A 25,960-nucleotide genomic window follows, 5' to 3' on the forward strand; every position below is an offset into this window, starting at 1 on the left:
ATTAACCATTCGATTCATTTCAATGTGGTTCAATGCAGGTCAGTTTAATGCATTCCCAAATTTTATAACGCCACCTCCGGGCCCAATCGAGTCTGTTGGCATCAAGTCAAAGATAATCAAATAATTCTCCAGCTGATTAACACCTGCCGTCCGCGACTTCCCCACCCCCATCCCCCACCCTTCCATCCCCACCCTCCGCTCCCCATTAGCCCCATCCCCCCGCCAAGTCCGTGCTCAGGAGATGAATCTTTGGTCCTCCATATTGAGCACCACTTGCAGGAATCAATGAGAATGGCAAGGGTACAGAATATACCCTGGTTGGGGGACGAAAATGTCATTCTCCAGGATTGGCTCGGGAGAACGGCCGCTTACCGAGCTGGCCGAGTTATAAAGTACATAGCCGCTAGACTATGTCTGTGGCAGATGGCTAGAGAGGCGAAAGCATTTGATATTCACACCACAAATGTGTCAGTAGCTGATGCATCTGACCATGACACTACTGGTACCAGTGATCATTGCACAGTCCTTGTGGATGCGAAACACCAGTGCCAGGCAATGAACATCTCCAACAAGAAGGGACCTAAAACCATCTCCCATTGACACGCAATGAAATTACCATCGTTGAACCACCCCCACCCGCGGCAACGCCCTCCAACCATCAAACCCCCCACCCCTTCCAACTATCATCCTCCCCCGCAGCCACACCCTACTTTCAACATCCTGGAAGTTACTATTGAACAGAAACTGAGCTGGACCAGCCTTATAAATACTGTGGCTACAATAGCAGGTCGGTGGCTGTGAATATAGAGGCGCGTAACCTACCAATTGAGTCCTCAAACGTTGTCCACCATGTGAAACGCACAGGTCAGGCGTGTGATGTAATTCTCTCTATTTGCCTGGATCAGCGCAACTCCAACAACACTTATGAAGATTTGCACCGTCCAGGACAAGGCACCCCGTTGGAGTGGTACCCCATCCAGCACCTTGAGCACCCGCTCACACCACCACCGACACACAGTGGCAGCAGCGGGCAGCAGGATGCACTGCATAGACATACCAAGGCCCATTCAACTGCATCTTCGCAATCAGTGACCTTTGCCCCCTAGAAGGGCAAGGTTAGATGATAGTTAGAACAGCACCGTCTGCAATTTCCCCTCTAAGCCTCTCACCATCCTGGCTTGGAAACATGTCACCGTTCCTTCACTGTTACCTGGTCAATTCCTGGATCATCCTCCCTAACAGCACTGCAGGTGCACCTACACCACAAGGACTGCCGCAGTTCAAGAAGGCAACTCAACACCATATTCTCTAGGGCAACTGGAGATAGGCAATAAAAATGCTGCCCAGGCCCCTTGAAATAATAATATTAAAAAAATAACCAATATATTGAATACTCCATTTCATTTCAACTGTGCCTTTTATGATAGATGTTCTATCTTATTTCAGAAACAAAGTGAATTTCAAAGGTGAAAGAGGCTGGAAGTAAAAAGCAAGGAAGCTGCTGGCAAAATATTCCCCGTTCTGCCACCCTGGCATCACAATGATTTTCTCATCGTTGCTGGCCGGTACACGTTTCATAAATTCATTTTAAAATCATTCACTTCTTTATCCAGCAGTTTGTTACCTTGTATTTCTCCCAATGAAGCAACAATTTACACTCTGCATTGAAGTGAGCACTTACCACTGATGTTAATGCTCCACACAAATTCTCTATTTTTATCTCACTGTCTGCAATTAACTATTATTAATACTATTATATAATCAATTTTTGATGATGATGATGAATATATTAATAGTAAATATTATTATTATTACAATTATAAGAATAAGAAACATTAAAAATGTTTCCATGACGATTATATAATGCGAAACTTCATTGGCCAATAGCTCGCCTTATAATTATGATTTAATAACATTTTATTTGTCTTATAGTTCAGATCGTGTTTCTGTGGAATCTCATATCTACAGGTACTACACTATTATGTTTTAAACTATATATGTGCACCTAGTACCATTGTAATGAATATGGATGTGCATATGCCATTTTATCTTCTGTTTGATGTTAGTAATATTAATGAAAATATCAACAACAGTGCAGCCGTTTTAATTGCGGGCAGATTAAAAGAAATGGTTGTTACATGTTCAGGAGTTTTGTTTAATGGAAGTGGAACCTACTATTTCTGTGTGATGGGTGGCGAATCTGATACCACCGATGTTAGCAGAATATCACTCCTAAAAATATGACAAATCATGTGCCTGAACTATGTTCCGGTTTGCACATGAAACATCAGTAACAAAATGTATTTTTACCTCCCATTGTTAACGTCAGAATTTCACAGGAGCGTCATAAAATGGAGTTGGTGAGATATTAAGACAGTGACCAAATCGTGTTAAAATACTCATGTTCACGGGGGCACGGTGAAAGGGGTAGAGAGGCAGAGAGGCTTAGGGGATGAATTGCATATATTCAAGTGAATGCAGCAAAAGGTGTTTTGCGTAATGGTGTGAAGTTTGGAAATTGTGGTTATGCATGAGTCTGCAACGTAAGGGGTACTGACGAATTATTCTACTTTTTAAATGCATTCGATCACCTTGATAGAGGGGGACAAGGCCAGGAATTGGTTGAGAGCAACGATGAATGGGGGCATTGTAGCATCAACTGGAAACATAAGACAAGGAGCGTAGTGATGAGGGGGGAATGAGATGTGGTTTTCGCATTAACACAGCTAGCAGGGCTGTGGTGCATCCCTGAAGCACAAAGCGTGCCAGGCCAGCCTGAGGAATACTCGGGCCTAAAAACAGCTGAGGCACGTTGAACAGTTCAGCAAGATGATGCGCCGAAAAGGTAAATCTGTCTGGAGAATATTGGGTTGTCACAATACCTGGTGACACTGTGAAATTATTATTCTTCATGAACGTTTCAATAGAAGGCACTGAGGGGAGTTTTAATTGAGCTGTGGGAAATTATAACCAGACTAAGGATAACGACAAAGAATTTGAAAGTGCAATGTTGCTCGTCCCCCCTCGTCTATAATAAATCAACATGATGTTTTATTAAAACAAAATTAAACAATGGCCTAATAGCATGAATATGGGAATAATTCAGCCAGGCAATGAATCAGCCAGTGAACACAGACCGATACATAACATTATATAATATTTAAGTGAATGTTAATTGAGGCATTAACGGCAGCATTTCCTGATGGAATTTCCTGCTCTTTCCTAGTTTTAATACAGATGCAAGACAAAGTAGCCAGCTACTCTGATCTGCTTGACTTGGGCAATGTGCAAGTACCTGGTGTTGAAAGGCAAATATGAATGGTCATAAGTTTGCCACAATCAGATGATAAATAATTAGCTCAAAGTGGCAACTATAATGTTGAAACCGTCAAAAGGAGCTAAAGGAAACAGTTTGGTCATGACATTCTGTTTCAGTCATTCTCTGTTCAATAGACAATCATTATCTGTATATCAGTAGTGCCGTGTAAGAGTTGCAGCTTCCGATGTTCCCTGATTGGAATAGCTGCACAAGTCCAAATTCAGGTTCATTTATTCCGGAACTTATTTTCACCTTCTGCTTCGGCTTTTCCTCCTGATTTTGTTTCTGTAAAACCCAGGTTAATTTTGCTCCCAGAAATTTGGTCAAACTTAATTTCTCTTGCATTCCTTAGAACAATTCCCAGTCAGACTCGTGGATGGCGAGGGCACGTGTGCAGGGAGAGTGGAGGTCTACCACAATAACACGTGGGGGACAGTTTGTGATGACGGTTGGGACATATCTGACGCTGACGTTGTCTGCACAGAGCTGAACTGCGGCTTTGCTCAATCGGCACCCTGGGAAGCCAGGTTTGGACAAGGGAACTCATCGATCTGGCTGGACTCTGTTCAATGCAATGGTTCCGAGTCCTACCTGTGGCAGTGTCAGTCAAATGCCTTGGGTCAGCACAACTGTAATCACTATGAGGATGCGTCTGTCGTTTGCTCAGGTACAGAATCATTTTATTTTCGACAACATGTGAAATACATCAACGATATTATTCTATAGAGAAGCAAAGAGCTCAGACAAAAACGAAAGATTCAGAGGCAGAAGATAATATACGATGATTGCTACTTGTTTCAAAACACATGTCAAATATTTTTTGCTAAAATAGTGCATGGATTTCTGTCTCTGCGCACTTAATTTGAAAACAAATTTCCTTAACCATACTGACAGAATCCAACCTATGTGAGGTTTATGAATTTCTAGTTCCGCCACATTTTGCTGAAGTTTGTTTAGGGTTCTGTTTGGGCACAAGTCAGGAGTGTGATGGAATACTCCACAAATGAGTGGATGAGTGCAGCTCATACAGCACTGAAGGTGCTGAACACCATCCAGAGCAAAGCAGTCTGCTTGATTGGTGCCACATCCGCAAACATTCACTCTCTCCACCACCGACGCACAGTCGCAGCAGTGAGTGCCATCTACAAGATACACTGCAGGAATTCACCATTTCTCCTTAGACAGCGCATTCCAAATCCATGACGATCTGGAAGGACAAGGGCAGCAGATAGGTTGGAACACATCCAGCAGGAGGTTCCACTCCAAGTCACACACTATCCTGACTTGGAAATCTATCGCCGTTCCTTCACTGTCACTGGGTCGAAATCCTGTAGCGCCCTTCCTAACTGGACTGTGGGTGTAACTACACCACAAGAGCTGCAGCGGTTCAAGATGGCAGCTCACCACCACGTTCTCAAGGGCAACTAGCGATGGGCAATAAATGCTGGCCCAGCCAGCGATGTCCACATCCAGTGCAGGAATAATAATAATAATAATAATAATAGAAATAATAATAAGAAAAATAATAACCTGCCAAGCAGGGCAGAGGGACAGATTCACTATTTTGACCATTAGAGTGAAATCTTCAGCGTCCAGTAGGTAAGCAGGCAAAAGGAGACACTTGCAGGAATTTTGGGATTATTGCGCTTGGTAAATTATGAGGAGATGGTTAATTCAGGAAAGACAGTGCAGCTTCCATGGCCAATCACAATATAGGTGGTATTGAAAAGGCTCGTTAAGGTATTCCATACCATGACCCGATATAAGCATAGCGACCCGTTTCACCTACAATTCAAATTGACCAGCTCACCAGTTCTGTACTGCAGTCTTTGTCGATGGCACCTCAAACAGCCTATTGGGGAAACACCGAGGAATAGTGATCATGTGAACCAGATTGCCAAACTCGCGGGTCATACTCTGTTGTGAATGGAGGGATGGTGGGCATGAGCTCCACTGGGCAATAGACAGCGCCAGATTCGCTCTGCTTGAAAGCTGCGCTTAAAAAATTGTCCTTTAATTCTGAAACTCAGCATGCCACTTGCAACTGAAATTCCCTAGCACATTATGGCTTTTAACAAGCCGAGGTGGACATGTTGAGGCATAAAATGAAGGAGCTAAAATGAAAATGAAGATGATCCGACAAAAAATTCAATGCACTGAGAATTCGGAAGTACTGCTTCTGCGGGCAGGCAGAACTAAGACCGGTGCTCAAGACATAGACGGCAATAGTCCGTCAATGGGGGTCCAAGTGGCCACTATTCCTCATGGAGAACACTGTACATATAGTTCCTGATGCATTGACCGTGCTAGTGCTTAAGCGAGGCGAAATAGATAGGCTAAACTGTAATTATATATTTCGCAGATTATGCAATAGATAAAGTTAAATCTTTTCGTACCCCATTCAGTGATCTTTAGTTTCTGCTCGTTCACCCTCTTTGAACTGGAGATAATGTGAGTTATTTAAATGTTTGATTGCAGACCGCCCACCAAAGCCCGCCCTCTCTCTGGAAAGGAAACATGGCGTGTTCATGACAGGAGAGGCCGTAACGTTGAATTGCACGGCTTTGAGTCGATACGTAGGGAGCACGTTTTATTTCATGAAAGCTGGTGACGTTGATCCCATTGCCTCCGAAACTGCTCCGGATGGAGTTTACAGCATTCAATTTTCCATTCAGGGTGCAGATTCGAGTGTGAGTGGGACCTACATGTGTCACTACCAAACAAACAAATCTGGAAAACTTGCAACATCAGGGAGCAGCGACCCTGTGAAGCTATTGGTAACAGGTAAGTCTGAACGAATCAGCAGGGCCTGTGGTTAATGCGTGGCAGCCGAATGCATTTTGCCTGAATCAGAACCTAACGGACTGTACTCAGTTGGTAGCGCTTTTAACTCCCTGTTACAATCCAATAGATTGAAACATTAGGCCACAAGTTTGAGAGGAACAACGGTTACCCCATACCTCGGGTGGGCTGCAGTCATTCAATTGCCCATTTGCATGCGAGGTTTTTTCAGAATAAAAACAATGTATAGGTTATTAACTGCTCTCTAAACCTGCATTGCCACCTTCAATGGTCCATGCACATACGCAACCATGTCTTTCTCCTCTCTTCAACATTTCACCCCTACATTTGAAAACATACTGTTGTCACAACACAAAAAGGAAACACTACCGATTCTGCAAGCCTTGACATCAGAACAAAAAAATAATCATTCAGCAAGTCGGCCAGGCATCTGTGGAGAGAAAGATGGTTAACCTTTCAGGTTGATGACAATTCGTCATTACTGAAGGCACATAGGCAGTAGGAGCCTTTGAAGTCATGGAATGATACGCGACTGGAAGAAGAAGGGGGAGATCGGTGATAGGGAGGAGGTTGGGGAGGTTAAGTAACAAAATATTCCAATGTGCAACGACAAAGGCACTTGTTATGGAGATAATGAAGAAACAAAAGCTGTGTCCAAATGATGCTGCATAATGCGGAAAAAAATCCTGAATGTAACACGAGGAGTTAGATAGGTACAAGACTAAGACTGACCCAGCAAAAGGAGGAGGTGATGATAAAGAACACATATGGAACTAGATTGAGGCGGATGCTCAGGTTCAAAATGTTTGAACTCAGTTTTGAATCCATAACGCTTAGAGAGCCGGTTTGAAAGACAAGGGGCAACTGCACGAGTCTGTACTGAGCTCAACTTCAACGCCAGCAGGGTCGCAGGCAGCAAGGTCAGTGAGGGCAGCAAGGTACATCATCAACTGGGGAACGGTGTCAATGCTCGGGGGAAGCTTTGCACCCTTGGTTATCAGTCGGGTATATCATTGCATTTTAATTAGAAGAGAGAACAAGTCTGATAAAATAGCCCAATGGAGGTCCTGGAAAAGGAGTGAGTTAATATTCGCACTTGAACTAAAAGCCCTGTCACAGCGGAGGATGGCTGCTGGATGAGGAAGTTGGGGGGGGGTAGGGGCGGGGGGCGGAGTGGGGTGGGGGGGTGGGGGGGAATGGGACTGAGGTCAATCTTCTGAGGTCAAATCCCATTCAATGCATTTGCCACCCTGGGCATACTATACATCGAAACGTGACCAGTCCCAGCCAAGGATCCTCCAACGATTAAACTAGTGAAACTAACTAATTATGGACCATTAATTATACGAGCTTTTTAACTCTATGTGCTGGCCTCAAGTATTTAAAGCAGAAACGTATCTCTGGCCTCTATTTCACACTTCCCAAGTTAGGTAAACATGCGGTTTGTTTGTGGGTAGTGCGAGGGCGCATCGCTGCCGCTCTTTTCGTCCGATCATTGGAACTTTTTTTCAATTTTCCTTACAACTCTAGCCGCATGGACCGAATTGCTGTCAATTCCCATTGATAGAGAGATCTGAGTTTCTAATTATGTTGAGCTGCAGTTCACATGTCAGTAATCCCTTGGCAAACAATTAGTTGCTCCACATTGCAGGCCCAATAGGCCAGAGATGGAGATGGAAATTCACGCCCTAAACACACACAAAAAAATCTTTTCGACAAAGAAAAAACTGATTTAGAAATCAGAAGGAGCCACTGCTGTTAGGGTGAAGCCCCCGGAAGAGAGATCCAGGGGCCGAGGTTCATGCTCTGGGAACACGTGTCCAAATCCCACCAAGGCAGCTGACGGCCATTGATTTCAATGGATAAAGCTGAAATGTCAAGCTAATCTCAGCAGTAGTGACCATGACATCTCGTCATCGATTGCCGTTAAAACCTCTTTGCTGATGTGGCATAGGGAAGGTAATCTGCTGCCCTCTCTCGGTCTGGCCTACATGTGCTCCCTGGCGTCATGAAACGCGGGCAGTCCGAAGCTGCCCTCTGATTAATGGCCCAGCCAGGCACCAATTGAGGGGTGGGCAACAAATGGAGGTCTTGCAAAAGGCTGCCCGCACCCCCGGAGAGAATGAAGCAGAAACAGATGAGGCGAGAATGCTCAGGGTAATCTTTCGCAGGAGGACCAGCGCTTACATTCTACCATCGCCCCTGCTTTAGCGCCGGCCACAATGAGATTGCTCGGTGGGAGTGACACTTGGTCCGGGACAGTGGAGGTATGTTACAATAACATATGGGGGTCGGTTTGCGATGACAATTAGGGCATGATCGATGCGAATGTTGCCTGTAAGCAGATCGGCTGTGGCCCCGCCAAATGAGCTCCTTGCAGTCCTCACTTTGGACAAGTAATGCGTCCATTCTGGTTGGATGACGGAAGCTACACAGGATCTGAGTACAATTTATTCCATTGCCAAGCAAGACCACTGGGAGTACACAACTGCGCAGATGGTGAGACAGCGTCGGTCATTTGTTCTGGCAAAGCTGGATTTTTCAGAAAATTCAGTGAAGGCATCACATATGACTTGCAATATGTCACCAGTAAACGCCATGATGTACCACTGGCTCACCTAACAAGATGTTCTTCCGCTGTAGAACCCGTTATTGAAGACAGCCTTCTAGTTGACATGCAAAACAAAATGAAGCAAATACTGAACAGCAGGCTAGATTACAAGACTGCGGTCTCACATTGAAACAATTAATAGTCACAGGCAAAAACAGGTTGTTTTATTTTAATGCTGTGTGAACTATAAATGGCGGTTTATTTAAGGAGCTTTCTGTAGATTCATAACTTTCACAGCAATGCGAGGAACAGTAGCCGGCTATTCTTATCTGCTTGACTTGTACAGCCCTTCAGGCAATGGTATTGACGTTTGATTGGGAAAATTTCACACTTGCCCAAAGTACACTCCATTCGCCACGTTTTCTTTTTTCCCCCACTCTATCTGTATCCTATTCTAGCCTCCCTGTGTTCTCTTTGTAACTTACTATGGAGTCTATCTCTACAAACGAAGCAGATGCACTTCCCCAAATTCATCCGAGTTACCTATGTAAATGGTAAACAGTTGAATCCCCAGCACACGTCCCTGTGGCACGCCACTTGTTATCTCTTGTCAACCAGGGAAAAATGACGCCATCATGACCTCTGCTTCCTATAGGCGAGGAAATGTTCTATCCACCCCAATAGGTTAACCCTAACACCAGCAGGGTCTTGCTTTCACAATAACGTTTGACCTTGCGTCTCATCAAATTCGTTTTGGAAATCTAATGGCAGTAGGCCCATCTCTCCCCATCGATCCGCAGCCGTTGTTGCAGATTTCAGGAACTCCAATAAATTGGCGATTTATGATTTCCCTTACACAAAACCATGTTGACTCCGCTTGATTATGCTCAATTTTTCCATGTGCCCTGCCATAGCCTCTTTAATCACAGCTTCTAACATTTGCCGCTATGACAGACGTTTATCTCATTGCCTGTAGATTCCCATATTGTGTCTTCCCGCTTTTTTGAATAAACGGGTTACATTCACTAATTTCCAAACAAGGAACATTAATCCAACGCTTCAGCTATTTCATTAGGCACTTATTTAAGACCCGAAAGGAGGATTAATCTCATGAGGACACGGGGACTTAGTCAGCACACAGCTCCACCAGCTTTCTCCCACTTCCTTTGTGCTTATAATTTTCCATTCCACATTCAGATTAAAATCCGCCATGATTATTGCCCTCCCTTTCTGAGAAGGTCCCATTATTCCTCTCTTTATACTCGTCTGCTGTATGGTTACATCATTAATTAATGGAACCAACCCTCCACTTCTGCCTAGCTTACTTCCCTTCCTCAATATCACTTAACCTTCAATATTGAACTGCCAATCTATGTTTCCGTGCAGCCAAGTCTGTAATGCCTATCATATCATATTTATGTATTTATATCTGTGGTCTCAGTTAATCTGATATTTTCCTTCGAATGCTATGTGCATTTGGATACATCACCTTTAGTTTTCAATCCGTTTCTTATTAATGAATCTACTAACCTCATTTGCAGATGTAATGTAACATTTCTACTGCTGCACTCTCTGTCCCTCCCTGTCACCGTCTACTAATCGTTTCCCGATTAATGTGCATCTCTCTTCTCTATTCACTACACTTTAATTTATCACATCTTTGGAAAGTTGATTTCTTGCCCCCACTATTAAGTTCAAACCTTCCCTATTTCCCTCATTCTGTGACTCACTGGAACACTGGTGCCAGCACGGTTCAGTTGTAGGAAGCCCCAACGGAACCTCCCAAACTGACCCCAATACCGGCGTCAGTGCCCCGCACATCGGAACGCACTTCTCCCACTCGAGACTATGAGCCACATGTCCCTCAATCGAATGTCATGTACACGATGTCAATTTACCCGTAGCTCGGGTAATAATCCAGATGCGGTTAACTTTGCTGAACTTCTTTTGAATTTAGTGCCTATCTCCGCATGCCCTCTATGCAGTAGCCCTTTCCTAGATCTACCTCTGTCATTGGTTATCTGCATGGAGTACGACAACTGGTTCCTCCACCTTCCACTTCAATTTCCTCTCCAGGGCCGATCGCATGTCCCAGCCCCAGAACCGGATGGTTGCCACATCCTTCCGGACTCATGCACTTTACTGCAGAGAATAGTGTCAATCCCGTTCACTATACTGTCCCATGCTCCCACTATAATCATTTGTGCTTCCTCAACTTGAAAGTCTTCCTATACCAGGGTTCTTTGGTTAGTCTGTTCAACTGCCCTGCAGCCCTTACTCTCATGCGAACAGCCTGCAAAAACCTCAACGATATTGGAATGTTGCAAAGGCTGAAGTTCTTCTGCACATCTGTCCTCTTAGTCCCTCTATCTGCCTCAGTCACAGCCACACTCTCCTGTTCCTGACCAAATCAGGAGGTAAGACCTTTACGGGGTGTGACTGCCTTCTGCTGCAAAGCATCCGGGTAACTTTTGCGTCCATGATGTATCTCATCGTCCGCAGCATCTCTTGCTCGCAGAAGCTACGTACATTGATAGGCAAGTGCCCACTCTATACAAACGAACGAATATGTCCAAGGCTTGCACTACTGTTTTTTTCTCCTGTTTTTAATTAGGCTGCAGCAGGTGCATCCTTAGTTAACCTTTGCTCCCTCCATGACAACACATTTACTAGTACAAAAATTTGTAACCTTTCACCATTTTGGCATGTTTTAATGTGTCCTCAAAAACACGGCTAAAGGCCTGCGCAAGGAAACGATTTTTATCCAGGTGCATGTTGGAACATGAATTCTCCCATCCAGTAGTTTTCGTCGATTAATTTTAGTGAAACTATATAGACAGGGATCAGTAATTAGGGTGAGTAATTTCAACTCGCAGTCATGGCGTTAGTGAGTTGAGAAAATATAAGAAAAATAAAACGGTGTGAGGTAAATCGATGACTGCTTTGTTATCGTCTAATTCGTCCTCTTAAAATTAGTCAGATTTGCACTTTAGGCTCGTTAGGGTGGGCACAAGGGTGCACCGTTTAAGCTCTGTCCTTTCACCCATTGAAAATATTAAATTTAAGTAACAACTCAGATAATAACAAATGAATGGCGCACTTGTTATAGTTTCCTGTATTCACACTTATACATTCGCAAGTATGTGCATGAATGTTTCTGAGTGTGTGGCTACCAGTCAGAATAACCGGAATTACATGGGCTTTATTAACCTCTGTATCAGCTTGTTTTGCCACGTTGAACGATCAATGCACATATAAACCCAGGTATGTCTGCTCCTGCACCCCGTTCAAAATTTCAAACCTTTGCTGCATATTGGCGGTCCATGGTATTCCTACCAAAATGCATAATCTAACACTTGTGCTTCCGCTCAAAGAATCTTGAACAAATTTCAAAATAGCCGTCAGGTGCCAGTATCGAATAAAAACCGTAAATGACGATGAGACTTACGCATCGCAATAAGTGGCAAATGGGGTAGTGGAGTACGCACGCAACTGGAGAATGGAACTGAGTGAATTCAAGTTGGAGGGCCAGTTCTTGAACCTCAAAACCTGGTAATAGGTGACATCGAGAGGCTCTGTACACGAAGCAAAACAGTTCGAACGGGTTTAATGGGACAGAGAATCCTGGACATGAATGTGCCAACATCGATGAAATTATAAAGCGGAATTGAGAACATATTTGGCAGATGTTGTAATGTTGCCTCCTCGGGAAGCAATTTGCCCATTCAGCGGGAACACAGCATTGAGCAAAACGAGGCGGGGGAGGGAAGGAGATTGGAAATGTTGACGTTGCGAGTATATATTTATATGGGTTAGAGAGCCGAGAGGCGGAGGAGGGCGACTAAGCACTCGAGGCATTTCCATCCAAAGCTTGTTTGACTCGGAGCAGGTGCGTCACTTGAAGCCAGGTAGAAAATATCAGGCGCGTTCTCCGCATCAGGCATGGCTAAAAATGAATTTCTCATGTCTTATCGCTTGCAATAGCCATAATGGCAGCATTACAAAATTATAGTCAATCTGGTTGGCCCCGTGACATTTATCCTCTGCTCGTGGGTTGAGTTTCATAGCCGGAGCTTCACAAATGCCAACACGCACTTGGCTCACTGCATCATAAGACGTCCAGAATGTGCATGTATTTCAAGAGACGATGCAGATTTACTTTGTTTATTTTGTCTTCCCTTCCTTTAGATGAGATTCCAGTGCGGTTGATCAATGGGACAACCTCTTGTTCTGGAAGAGTGGAGATACATTATAATGAGACTTGGGGAGCAGTTTGTGATGATGGCTGGGACATGCTTGCTGCGAGAGTTGTATGTAAGGAAGTGGGCTGCGGAGGGGTCAAATCAGCCCCTCACGATGCCCATTTCGCTTCAGCTCCTGGTTCCTTTTGGCTGGATGATGTCAATTGCAAAGGTCATGAGTCGAGCCTTGTGCAATGTCAAGCCAACGCCTTGGGAGAACACAACTGCAGCCCTGGCGAGGCAGCGTCTGTCATATGTTCAGGTAAAAATGGATTTGTTTCCACAACCCGCGGAGAAATAAATTGATTTTAAAATAGCATGTTGTTCTGGTGGTTTCTAGGCACTGAATACAGGAGAGTCAGTCAGAGGTTAACAATCGTTTGGTTCAGACGAACGCAGGAAGAGTCTGCCTTAGACTAGCTAAAATAAAACTCTAACGACTAAAGGAAATCTATCTTCTTTATGTACAACTAATAAAGAACAAAATGTTTTAACGTATTACCATATTGTCAGCACATAGTCACGTGATAGGCAGGTGTCACCAGGCGCGGACACAGTTTGTCCTTTACCCTTATGTGTTTCTGCTCATCGCACTTCAGCCTCCAGTCCAGATAATCGCTAATGACCCCCAATGTGCTGCTGGAGAGTTCTGATGTTCTTTGGTTTCAAATATAAAATGATATCCGCGTTAAACACTTAACATGTTAAAGATATTCAGAATCATGTGTCCTTAGCGCCTGGCTCCTGTTGCATGGATCACGTGTTCGGGACTGAACATTCTACTTTCCAAAGGCTCCATTGTAATTCAAACCCTCATTATCTTGGTACAGGCTTTGAACTGTCCCTGAGAGTGACTCTATTGACATGGTAAAAATCCAGTAGAGGGAAGGAGTTTTACATCTTTAAAGCCATAGAGAAATTACTATCAGGTGTCGTGTTTCCAGACTTCAATGTCATATAGGAGACCGTTTCCCTCCAGGTCAAATTTTCACCCTCCCACTCGAATAATTGTGGCTCCAACCAGGTGACGTTATGCATGGTTAACGGACAGAAAATCCCGTGAAACGATTTACGCTGCTGCACGATTGGCTTTTCTGTCATTCGACCACTTGCCAGGTTTTGATCAGAGATTTTTAGAAACAAGACGACTTTTCGGAAGTGAGGCTGCTTCCCGAGCCTCTTTGCTGCTCTACTGACAATTGACATGGAAGCTCCAGGTTCCCGTTGAAGACAAATTATCAAGGGATCTGAGTGTCCTCGTGCATGAATCGCTGACAGCTAGTATGCAGGTTTAGCAGTTTACAAGGAAGGAAAAATTATTTTTGGCATTTATTGCTAAAGGAATAGAGTACAAAAATAGGGAAGTGCTTTTTTAACTGTACAAGGCATTGTTGGGACCGCACCTGGAGTACTGTGCACAGTTTTGCTCCGCTAAATTGAGGAAGGATGAAGTTGGACTGAAGGCGGTTCAGGGGATGTTCACTAGATTGATCCCAGAGGTGCGGGGCTTGTCATATGATGAGAGGTTGAGCAATCGCTAGAGTTCAGAAGCATGAGATGAGATGTAATTGAAGGTTATACAAGATACTAAAGGGGATAGACAAAGTAGATGTGGAGTGGATGTTGCTACATCTGGGGTATTCTAGAACGTGAGGCCATAGTTTTGGGAAAAGGGGTGGTAGATTTAAATCAGAGATGAGAATGAATACATTTTCCAAAGGGTCGTGAGTCTGTGGAATTCACGTCCTCAGAGAGCAGTAGATGCAGTGGCGCTGAATAAATTTAAGGATGAGATGGACAGCTTTTTAATTTGAAATGGGTTGAATAGCTACGGGGAAAGGGCGGGAAATTGGAGTTCAGGCCGAAAGGAGTTGAGTACTGAGCGTAATTATTGTCGGGCCAGGCTCGAGGGGCTGAATTGCCTACTCCTGCTCTAACGTCTTGCGTTCTTATGTACTTATGGACAATTGCCCAGGTCTTGGGTCATGCGACCGCCATTCTTCGTAATGTCTTCAAATATGAAATTTATTACGCGGATGGAATTGACCTTTATTTCAGTTCTGAAAATCCCCGTGTCATTATTTGTTAACAGGGTTGACAAATGTGTTCATGGTTTGGCATTTATGCGATCATAGTCTCAGCAGGTCAACTAAATCCAGTATAAATGTGGGCTTCTCAAATGCAAATGAAAATCTCCTTGATCACGTTTGAAATTTTTGTGAACATTGCCAGGTGTCATGTGACTCTCTTAGTAGATCGCTGGCAAAACGACGTGTGAAATTCCGCAACAAAACGAAATAAATACAACCTTATTGAAGCTGCTGGAGTTACATGCCAGACAGAAGGCCAACCTGTGATCAGGTGGAGTGGAGCAGCCACCTTACCATCCTTTGCTGAGCAGAAAATGTTGAGTTTAAAAAAATAATTCCAATAAGAATGAAGGGATTTCTTTGTTTTTAATATCCATTGTTGTCTTTCAATTCAGTGCCTTAGCAACCCAACAGCACGTAGGCATAAGGCTGCCAACTTGTCGCTCTGGCAACCACCACGTTGATGTTTTAAATCCTTGTCACATCTCAGGAACTTACCCAGAAACTCGAATTGTTCCAAAGCCTCCAGCAATTATTTAAATCAAACTAAAGAAAATATTTGGTAATTTAGCAACAAATTAAGCACATACACATGCCATTAAATTACTAGTGTTAACACTGTTAAACAAATCCGCTAATTAATCGCTCCCATCTAAATCTTCACCAATGCAACAGTAACCTTTATACTTTAAACAGTCAGCAGACAAAGTGCATTTGAACTTCCGAATTCAAAATGGGACTCCTTGCAATCTGGTTCGTTGGCAGACACAATCCTAGGCTTACAGGCTTGCTAGAAATTCATTACTTCTCCCTCTAAAGCGGAAACACATTTCGTTTGTGCAGGCCAAAAAAAAAAGCAACGTTAAGGTTCAGAAGAATACATCAAAACACAAGAGAAAATAACATTGTTGAATTAACTTTGTTCTCGAGAAGTAAATTTCGCTTGAAGATTTTCTAAACCTTCTGTTTTCTGGCTCCCTTTAGAATTGATTAAAATTCGATTGATGGATGGGAGTGATTCTTGCTCCGGCAGAGTGGAAGTGTATTACAACAACACCTGGGGATCAGTCTGTGATGATAGCTGGGACATGCTGGATGCGCATGTTGCTTGTAAGGAACTGGGTTGCGGACCCGCCATATCAGCCCCTGGAAGTGCTCATTTTGGAGCTGCAACAAGTTCCTCCTGGTTGGATGATGTCAACTGCAATGGAACAGAGTCTGAGCTATTCCAGTGTCAGTCCAATTCTATCGGAGAACACCACTGCAGCCCTGGCGAGGCAGCGTCTGTTATATGTTCAGGTAAAGACCTTGCCTTTCTTCATTTTCTAAGTTGTTTAATATAGTTGTCAGACCTAATTTCAAATTATACCTTATAGTGAAGCACAACTGTGCAGAATTTGATAGTTTCAAAGCAGAACCCCACGAATTCCTGCTGAAACTAAGGCTGATGGTCTGGAGAGATAAATCGGGGTAATGGGGCCGGTTTTAATACTCAAAAGGCAGTTGACACGGTATTGACCTGTCAAGTATCCTCATTTTAGCTGTAATGAATTTACAACTCGACGAATCCACGACACGCTGATGCATCATCTCGCAACCGTGACGCGGTTTGTGCATGAACATGATTTGTAACAGGATGAGAAGATATTTTTAGAAAAAAATAATTTCAAATATTGTGTTGGCCTCACGTTGTACGACTTATCCGCTAACGACTTTCCCGATAACAGATGCACTGAGGCCAATTTTAATCGACTTTGGTACTGGGCGCACCAAAGGCGGCCGATGAATTTAGCCCAGGCTAACAATATCGCACGAACCGTGTATTTAAACTCCGCGTTAAACAGAACAACTGTTATAATGATGTAACCTCGGCAAGTAATATCCTCCTGTAGCAGAAAAATATCAATGAGGAAACCGAGTCATGCGAGCGTAGGAATTGTGAAATTTGACGATGCATTTTCAGATCTATATGGGATTGTCCGCTGTTATGGCACAGCAGTTGATAAAGGCTGTGTTATTTAAATCACAGAGGGAATGTCGAACAACTGTCATAACATAGGCCATAGCAAAATTAAGCTCACATAACGGGAGTTCCAGAATTCAAAGCCAGAAGAGAGAGGGTTTCCAATGTGTTGGGGCTCCGTCCAGATGTGTTTATGCCTGGCTAAAGGGAACAAAAACACTTGGGATGAATGGCACCGCTGCAAGATTGGCTTTTCTGTCAGTAAACCATTTGGCATGTTGTTGATCAGGGATTTCGATAATCAATCCGGTTTTGTGCGGTTAAAGCTGCTTCCCCAGCCTCTTTCCTGCTCTCCGGCCCAGTTAACGTGAAAGTTCCAGTCTGCCCGCGTACACAAAATATATCAGACCAAAAAATGTATGGCCCGGGGTTTTCATCATGTGACCTTCCGTCTCCACAATGAATTAAAATGTTACATTTATCAAGCTTCTGGAATTGATTTTCATTTCAGCTCTGAAAATCCCTCTGTGATTACTAATTAACATGGGTGCAAACTATGTTCAGGGACTGGCATTTATGGAGTCCTAGTCTGATCAGATCCACTGGATCCAGTATCAATGTGGGCTAATCGAAAGCAAATGCAATCTCCTGATTTCCTTCTGAAATTTGCATGAAATTTACATTCCCAGATGTGATCTGAGCCTCCTGGTAGATCCCTGGCCAACGATCTGTGAAATTCCAGAACAGAAATCTATAATTACATTGTCCACGAAACGGCTGGTGATACCTTGCAGGCAGAAGGCCAAGGTGTGATCAGGTGGTGTGGAACAGCCAACTTACTTCACTTTATTGAGCTGAAAATGTTGACTTTGGAAAAAAAATTGCAAAAAGAATGAGGTGTTTCTTTTTTTTCAATATCGAATATTGACTTTCATTTTAGCGCCTTTGACACCCAACAGTACGTAGATACAAGGGTGCCCGCTATGGTCCTGTTAAACAACATGTTGAATTTAAACTTCTGATCACATCTCAGGAATTTACGAAGAATACTGCATTGTTGCACATGTTCACCTGCTTAGTAAAGGAATCGAAAAGTCTGCATATTTTGGGTTGAGGTCCTCCTGCGACCCTTCCCACTACAGACATTGACCTTGATCTTCATTTTCGGATCAGCAGAAAGGCCATTCAGATGATAATCGATCCCCTACACTGCAATGCTATTGTGCAGGCGCAAAAACCAAATTTAAAATGCGGAAGGAAACATGAATACACAGGAGACAATAATATTGTTGACTTCACTTTGATTCTGCTCAAGTGAATTTAGCTTTAAGATGTTGATAACCTTCTGTTTCCTTCCTTCCATTAGATTCCATTAACATTCGATTGATGGATGGGATTGGCTCCTGTTCCGGCAGAGTGGAAGTGTATTACAACAACGCCTGGGGATCAGTCTGTGATGATAGTTGGGACATGCTTGATGCGCAAGTTGCTTGTCAAGAGCTGGGTTGCGGACCCACCAACTCAGCCCCCAGAAATGCTTATTTTGGGACTGCAACGAGTTCCTTCTTGTTGGATGAAGTCAACTGCAACGGAACGGAGTCTGAGCTATTACAGTGCCAGTCCAATTCTATCGGAGAACACAACTGCAGCCCTAACGAGGCAGCGTCCGTTATATGTTCAGGTACACATTTTGCCTTTCATTATTTTCTAAGTAGTTTAATAAAGTTGTCTAACCTAATTTGTAATTACACCTTAAAGTGAAGCACCGTCGTGCACCATGTGATTTTTTCAAAGCACAATGACATGTACTCCTGCTGAAACTGAACTTCGTGGACCAGAGAGAAACTTTGGGGAAATTGGGCCGTTTCTAATATTCAGCAGAGTGTGGCCATGTAATAGATCTTTCGACTCTCCTTATTTGCTGCAATGACTCTATAACTCTCTGAACCCAAGACATTGTGATGCATTATTTAGCAACCGTGACCGTGTTAGACAGCATAGAATTCCAGATTCTGCATGGTCAAGATTTGTAGCAGTATGAGTTGACATTTTTTGGAGGAAACAAGTTACAAATATTTTGTTGACCTCACGTTATACGACTTACCCGCTAACGAGGTAACTGATATTCAGATGCACTGAGCCCCATTAGAGAAGACTATCGTAAAACACGGCCGATCAATTAAGGCCAGACTAAAAATATCGCCCGGACGGCGTATCTAACCCGCAAATTGCACAGAGCTACTGTTATAATGAAGTAACCTGGGCAAGTGACATCCTCCCAAAGCAGAAACTTAGGAATGAGGAGCACGGGTGATGAGAAGGCAGGAGTTGGGAAATTTGACGGCGTATTTTTAGCCGCACGTGGGATGGTCCGCTGTTGCGACACAGCAGTTGATAAAGGCTGAGTTATTTAGAACACAAAAGGAAACTTAAACAATTGTCATAGCCTATGTTTTTAATTGGTATATATGAGATGCAGCTCTGAATTCAGGAATAAGGCCACCAATCCGGAGAACGAATTGATAAAAAGCTAAACTAAACATTTCCCAAATTATCAACAAATTAAAAACAGACACATGTATACAAATTACTATCTGAATGACTTTTGAACGAAACCGCAAATTTATCACTCCCAGATAAGTCTTCTCCAAGAATTTAAGCAGATACCTGACAAAGCACGTTTGAACATACGAATTGAAATCGAGGCTCCTTGCAATTTGTTACCTGTGCAGACACAGTCCTAGTTTTACAGGATGGTGAGATTTTAACTACTTATTCCTCACACACACAAAACCATTTTGGTTTACACATAGCTTTCCATTTTAAAGTATATTTTCCCTTCTTTTACTGGTTTGATATAAATTTACCGCTCCCAACAATAATCCTGTCATTCCATCAACCTGATTTGTAACTTCAACACGTTGATTTTTATCTCCTAACTATGTGCAAGATATTCCCAATTCTTTTAATGCAAATGTGACAGTAACATTTCCCTTCTTTCCTTACGTACATTTAATTAACATCTCAAACTATTGTACATGAATGAAGCCAAATGAGCTGGATTTAATCCAAATAAACCACACATGGACGAACACATAGACAGAGACACTACATCCAGCCCAATTTAAATATTATTTCCATTAACATGATAAAGATTAATATCTCTTCATGACACATGCCTGGAGGCTGTTGAGATATTCGTTAACGTTTGATTTCATGGATTGTTTTACTTGGAGCAGGTCCACCGCCGGATGCCAAGTACGCCAGATGTTAGGGAAAATCCCCATCGAGCTGAGCAAACAATGAGGCTCTCGTCTCTTAACGTTTCCAAGCTGTATTGGAATGTTTGACAGGATTGGAATCAACATGTTAGCCCCCATCAGTAATGTGCCATCCCTGCTGCTCGGGTCCTGGATTGCGCATTGAAGCCACATCTTCCAAATCAGAGACATGGAGGCGAATCAATCCACGACCCGAGCTGCTCAGTGTGTATTTCAATACAACGTAAAGTTAAATTATTTCATTCACTCCTCAATCCTTTAGATGAGATCCCAATGCGATTGAGCAATGGGTCAAACTCCTGTTCTGGAAGAGTGAAGATACATTATAATGAGATTTGGGGAGCAGTCTGTGATGGTGACTGGGACATACTTGATGCAAAATTTGCAAGTGAAGAATTGGTCTGTGGGGCGGTCAAATCAGCCCCTCATGGTGCCCATTTTGGTGAAGCTCCTGGTTCCTTTTGCCTGGATAATGTTAAATGCAAAGGCAATGAATCGAACTTAGTGCTATGTCTAGCCGACGGGTTGGGAGATCACAACTGCAGCCCTGGTGAGGCAGCGTCTGTTATATGTGCAGACAAAAAAACGATTTGTTTTAATTATTGTCGGACAAAAAATAAGCACAGATTTGAAAAACCATAAACTCATGGCTACTTCCAAGAATCGACCACAGGCAACTGAGAAAGAAGTTAGAGATCGTTTTATTCATGCAAATGCAGGGAGAGTCTTCCTGAGACTAGCTAAAATAAAACTCTACCGATTAAAGGAGAATCGTCTTTTTAGACAGAACTAATCAGCTCAATATTGCATTTTTTAGATTCTAAACTCATCATTACACAGTCACGTGAGAATCACGTGTCTCCAGCCCGTGGGACTGTTTGTCTTCAGCCTTAGCTGTTTATCCTCATTACCCCCCTGGCTCTCCAAACCGCTTAATCCCGTATGACCCACCAAAGCCTATCTGGATAGTTCTGCTGAACTGTGGTTTCAATTAAAACATACCATTCCGTGCTAAAACATCGCAGTCATAAAGATTTTTAGAATGATGTATCCTTAGCTACTTGCCTGTGCTGACTGGTTATCATGCTCCGGCTTCGAAATTCTACTTACCGATCACAACATTGTAGCTGAAACCCGCTATAGACCGGTACAGCCTTGGATCAGATCTTGCGGGGGCTGTATTCACCCAGTAAAAATCGGGTATAGGGAACGAGATTTGCAGCATGAAGGACATTGGAAAATTATCATCAGATGTAGGGAGTTCCAGACATCAAAGTCAGAAGGCACAGGGTTTCCTTCCTAATGGGGCTCCATAACCGTGAGTTCATGCTTGATTATCAGATTCAGAAACCCTGGAACCGATAGATGCGGCTGCAGAATTGGCTTTCCTGTGATTTAAATACTTGGCAGGTGTTGATCAGTGATTTGTGGAATCGCGCCAGCATTGCGCGGCTGAGACTGCTTCCCTAGCCTGGTTGCTGCTCTCCTGCCCAGTTGATGTTTAAGGCCATGTCTGAATATGAAGACAAAGCATATAGGACTGAAATGACCAATGGCCCGAGGGAGTTGGGCCATGTGGCCTTCCCTTGCCACAATTAATTCAAATGTGGCATTTATCAAGCGCATGGAATTGACTGTGATTTCAGCTCTGATAATTCATCTGTCATTAGTTGTTAACAGGGGTGGCAACTATTTTGAGGGTCAGGTATTTATGTAGCCGCAGTCTCAGCTGATCCACGTAACCATGTATCAATGTAGGCTCGTCAGAAGCAAATTAAATAGCCTGAACTACTTTTGAAATTCACCTGCAATGTCCCAGGTGTGATGTGAGTCTCTTAGTAGTTCTCTGGGCTTTAGGAGGTGTGAAATTCCAGCTAATACATGTGCAATTACAATGTATTTAAAACTACTGGATCCACCTTACAGACAGGAGACCAAGCTGGGACATGGTGGTGTGGAGCAGCCACCTTACGTCCCTTTGTAGAGCAGAAAATGTGGCATTTAAAAAATAATTGCCAAAAGATTGAATTATTTACATTTTAAAAGTATCCAGTGGTGAGATTCAGTTCAATACCCTTGGAAACAAATAGTGCGTGTTCACAAGCGCGGCAACTTGTGGCTCTGTCAACCAACACATTTGAGTTATTCAATTCGTTTCACATCTCAGAAACTTCACCGGAGCTTCGAATTTTTCGAACTGTCCTCTCGTTAGGTGAAGGAGTCGATGTTTCTGCATACTGTGGCCTATAGTCTTTCTCAAAACCTCCCATTCTCAGACTATGAATTTGATCCTCATAATAGGCGCAGCGGCGGATTCATTTACATGAAAATCGATTCCCTGCACTGCAATGTTTTGTTGCAGAACAAAAGAAACAAGTTAATTATCCAAAATAGTACATGGAAACAGCCGAGACAATAATATTGTTGACTTCACTTTGTTTCTGGTGAAGCAAATTTCGCTTGAAGAGTTTCTGAGCCTTTTCTTTTATTCCTCCCTTTAGAATTAATTAAAATTCGATTAATGGATGGGATCGATTCTTGCTCCGGCAGAGTGGAAGTTTATTACAACAACAACTGGAGATCAGTCTGTGATGATAGTTGGGACATGTTTGATGCACAAGTTGCTTGTAAGGAACTAGGTTGCGGACCCGCCATATCAGCCCCTGGAAATGCACATTTTGGAGCTGCCACGAGTTCCTTCTGGTTGGATAAAGTCAACTGCAATGGAACAGAGTTTAAATTATTGCAGTGCGAATCCAATTCTATCGGAGTACATAACTGCAACCCTCGCGAGGCAGCGTCGGTTATATGTTCAGGTAATGATGTTGTCTGTTGTTTTAGTAGCGGTTTAAAAAACGTATCAGTCCTAATTTGAATTAATGCATGACAGTGAAGCTTAATTGTACACCATTAGGTAGATTCAAAGCAGAATCGCATCAACTCCTGCTGAAACTATTCTTGGTGGCCTAGAAAGATAAATCTGGGAAATGGGACTGGTTTTATTACTCAACAGAGAGTCGATACGCAATCGATCTTGCGAATATGCTTCTCATTAGCTGTAATGACTCTATTACTATATGCACCCATGACTCTATAATGCATCGTCTTGCACTCTTGATCGGGATATTCAGCACAAACCTCCAGATAATGAATGGGCATGAATTGAAAGAGAAGGAAAATTCATATTTAGGGGAAAATAAATCTCCAATATCATGTTGTACGATTTACTCAATAGCGACATATCCGATATTCAGATGCACTGAGGGTCATCGGAAATGAATATTGCACAGGGAGCGCTAACCACGGCCGATGAATTCAGGCCTGAATTAAATTTCGCCAGAACGGAACATCTAGGTTTCACGATGCACAATAAGCTCTTAAAATGATGTAACCGGGCCAAGTGATAGCCTCATGTAGCAGAAACGTAGCAATGAGGAAAATGAGTCATACGAAGTCAGCAGGTGCGAAATTTCACCGCGAATTTTCAGACGTATGTGGCATTGCCCGCTGTTATGACACAACAGGTTGCTAAAGGCTGAGTTATTTAAGTCACAGACGGAAAGTTGAACAACTGTCATTCGCTACTTATTCAATTGGTATGTTTGAGATGCAGCTCAGAATTCAGGAATAAGGCCACCAAGCCTCCGGGGATCATTTAAGTCAAACTAAAATAAGGATTTCCTAATTTAATAACAAAATTAACACATACACATGCCTACAAATTACTAGTATAATTGCTGTTAAATAATTCCGCAAATTAATCACTCCCAGGTAAACTTTCACCAAGGCAAAAGTAGCCCATAGACTTTGTGCAGACACCAGGAAAAGCACATTTGAGCTTAAGAGTTTAAAATGAGGTCCCTATCAATTTGGTTCTGTTGCAGACACAGGCCTATGTTTACAGGCTGCTAAGATGTTAAAAGCCTCTGCTTTACACACACAAGGTCCATTCGTTATATATCTGGATTAACCATTCAATCATTTTTTTTCATTATATTACTAGTGTGCTTTAATTTTACTCCTCCTAACAATAATCAATTAATTCCACCATTTATTTTCGGAATATAAACACATTGCTTTGCGTCTCCTAGCTAGGTGCACGATTTTTAACTTTACCCTTCATTGCGAACAGAACAAAGAAGAAAGAGAACAAAGAACATTACAGCACAGGAACAGGCCCTTCGGCCCTCCAAGCCTTCGCCGATCATATTGCCAGTCAACTAAAACATTTTGCACTTCCGGAGTCCGAATCCCTCTATTCCCATCTTATTCATGTGTTTGTCAAGCTGTCTCTTAAACATCACTATCGTACCTGCTTCCACCAACTCCTCTGGCAGCGAATTCCAGATACTCACTACCCTCTGCGTAAAAGACTTGCCCCGCACATCTCCTTTATAGTTTTCTCCTCTCACCTTAAATCTATGCCCCCTAGTAATTGACTTTTCCACCCTGGGAAAAAAATTCTGACTATCTGTTCTGTCAATGCCACTCATATTTTGTAAACATCTATCAAGTCGCCCCTCAATCTCCGTAGCTCCATTGAGAACAATCAGAGTTTCTCCAACCTGTCATCCTAACTAATAACCTCCAGACCAGGCAGCATCCAGGTAAACCTCATCTACACCCTCTCCAACGCCTCCATATCATTGTGGTAATCTTTACATTCTACATTTACACGTACCTACTTAACAACTGAAACAATTATACATAAGAGCACCCAGGATAGCTGGCTTTAATCCTATTAAGTCACACACACAACTCATGCAAACACACACCCACAAACACACACACACAACTCACACAAATATACAGGCACAAACCCTACTTGAATCCTAATTTGAAAATTATTTCCAATAACATTATAGAGATTAATGCCTCCTCATGACAAACGCCTGGATGTGGATGAGGCTAACGAAACATTCGTTCACATTTGATTCCTTGGCTTGTTTTACTTGGGGCAGGTCCGCCGCCTGAAGCCAGATATACGAACGGCTGAACCCACTCTCCATCAAACTGAGTAACCGGTGAGGATCTCGTCTCTTAACGCTTGCAGCAGCCGTATTGCAATGTGTGACAGGAGTAGAATCAACATGCTAGACCCCGTTAGAAATGTCCCATCCCTTTTCCTCTGCTTGTGGGTTGCGTCTCGAAGCCGCATCTACCTTCTCAGAGGAACGGAGAGGACTCATTCAGCCAACTGGCCTGTTCAACCTATGATTTCAACACAATGTTAAGTTAATTTATTTCTTTCAGCCCTCACTCCATGAGACGACATCCCAGGGCGATTGATAAATGGAAAAGACTTTTCTTCTGGAAGAGTGGAGTTACATTATAATGACACTTGGGGAGCAGTCCGTGCTGATGACTGGGGCACATTTGATGCAAAGGTTGTATTTGAGGAAGTGGGCTGGGGAGCGGTCAAAACAGCCCCTCGTGGTGCCCATTTCAGTGCCACTCCTGGTTCATTTTGGCTGGATGATGTTAAGTGCAAAGGCTATGAATCGAGCCTACAGCAATGTCAAGTCAAGGCCTTGGGAGAACACAACTGCCGCCCTGGCGATGCAGCGGCTGTCATATGTTCAGGAAAATTTTGATTTGTTCCAATTATTTTCTGACATTAAATAAGCACTGATTTGAAATATCATATTGTCGTGGTATCTTCCAACAATCGAGCACAGGAGACTTAGGTAGAGGTTAACGACGGCTTTATTCA

The 25,960-nt window shown here is 43.1% G+C and overlaps 1 protein-coding gene across 1 annotated transcript in view; it reads left to right on the forward strand.

Moving 5' to 3' along the window:
* The first annotated feature begins 423 nt into the window (after positions 1 to 423).
* The window catches only part of LOC144672834 (scavenger receptor cysteine-rich domain-containing protein DMBT1-like), a 42,024-nt gene continuing 16,487 nt past the window's right edge, over positions 424 to 25,960 (forward strand). The window contains exons 1-10 of the mRNA XM_078534815.1: positions 424 to 502; positions 1,933 to 1,968; positions 3,672 to 3,986; positions 5,798 to 6,103; positions 6,959 to 7,059; positions 8,293 to 8,419; positions 12,861 to 13,175; positions 15,988 to 16,302; positions 18,333 to 18,647; positions 22,749 to 23,063. Of these exons, the coding sequence (XP_078390941.1) occupies positions 424 to 502; positions 1,933 to 1,968; positions 3,672 to 3,986; positions 5,798 to 6,103; positions 6,959 to 7,059; positions 8,293 to 8,419; positions 12,861 to 13,175; positions 15,988 to 16,302; positions 18,333 to 18,647; positions 22,749 to 23,063 (2,224 nt within the window). The remainder of the gene's footprint in view (positions 503 to 1,932; positions 1,969 to 3,671; positions 3,987 to 5,797; positions 6,104 to 6,958; positions 7,060 to 8,292; positions 8,420 to 12,860; positions 13,176 to 15,987; positions 16,303 to 18,332; positions 18,648 to 22,748; positions 23,064 to 25,960) is intronic.

The sequence above is a fragment of the Cetorhinus maximus genome, unplaced genomic scaffold (assembly GCF_964194155.1).
Source record: "Cetorhinus maximus unplaced genomic scaffold, sCetMax3.hap1.1 HAP1_SCAFFOLD_72, whole genome shotgun sequence".
NCBI lineage: Eukaryota > Metazoa > Chordata > Chondrichthyes > Lamniformes > Cetorhinidae > Cetorhinus > Cetorhinus maximus.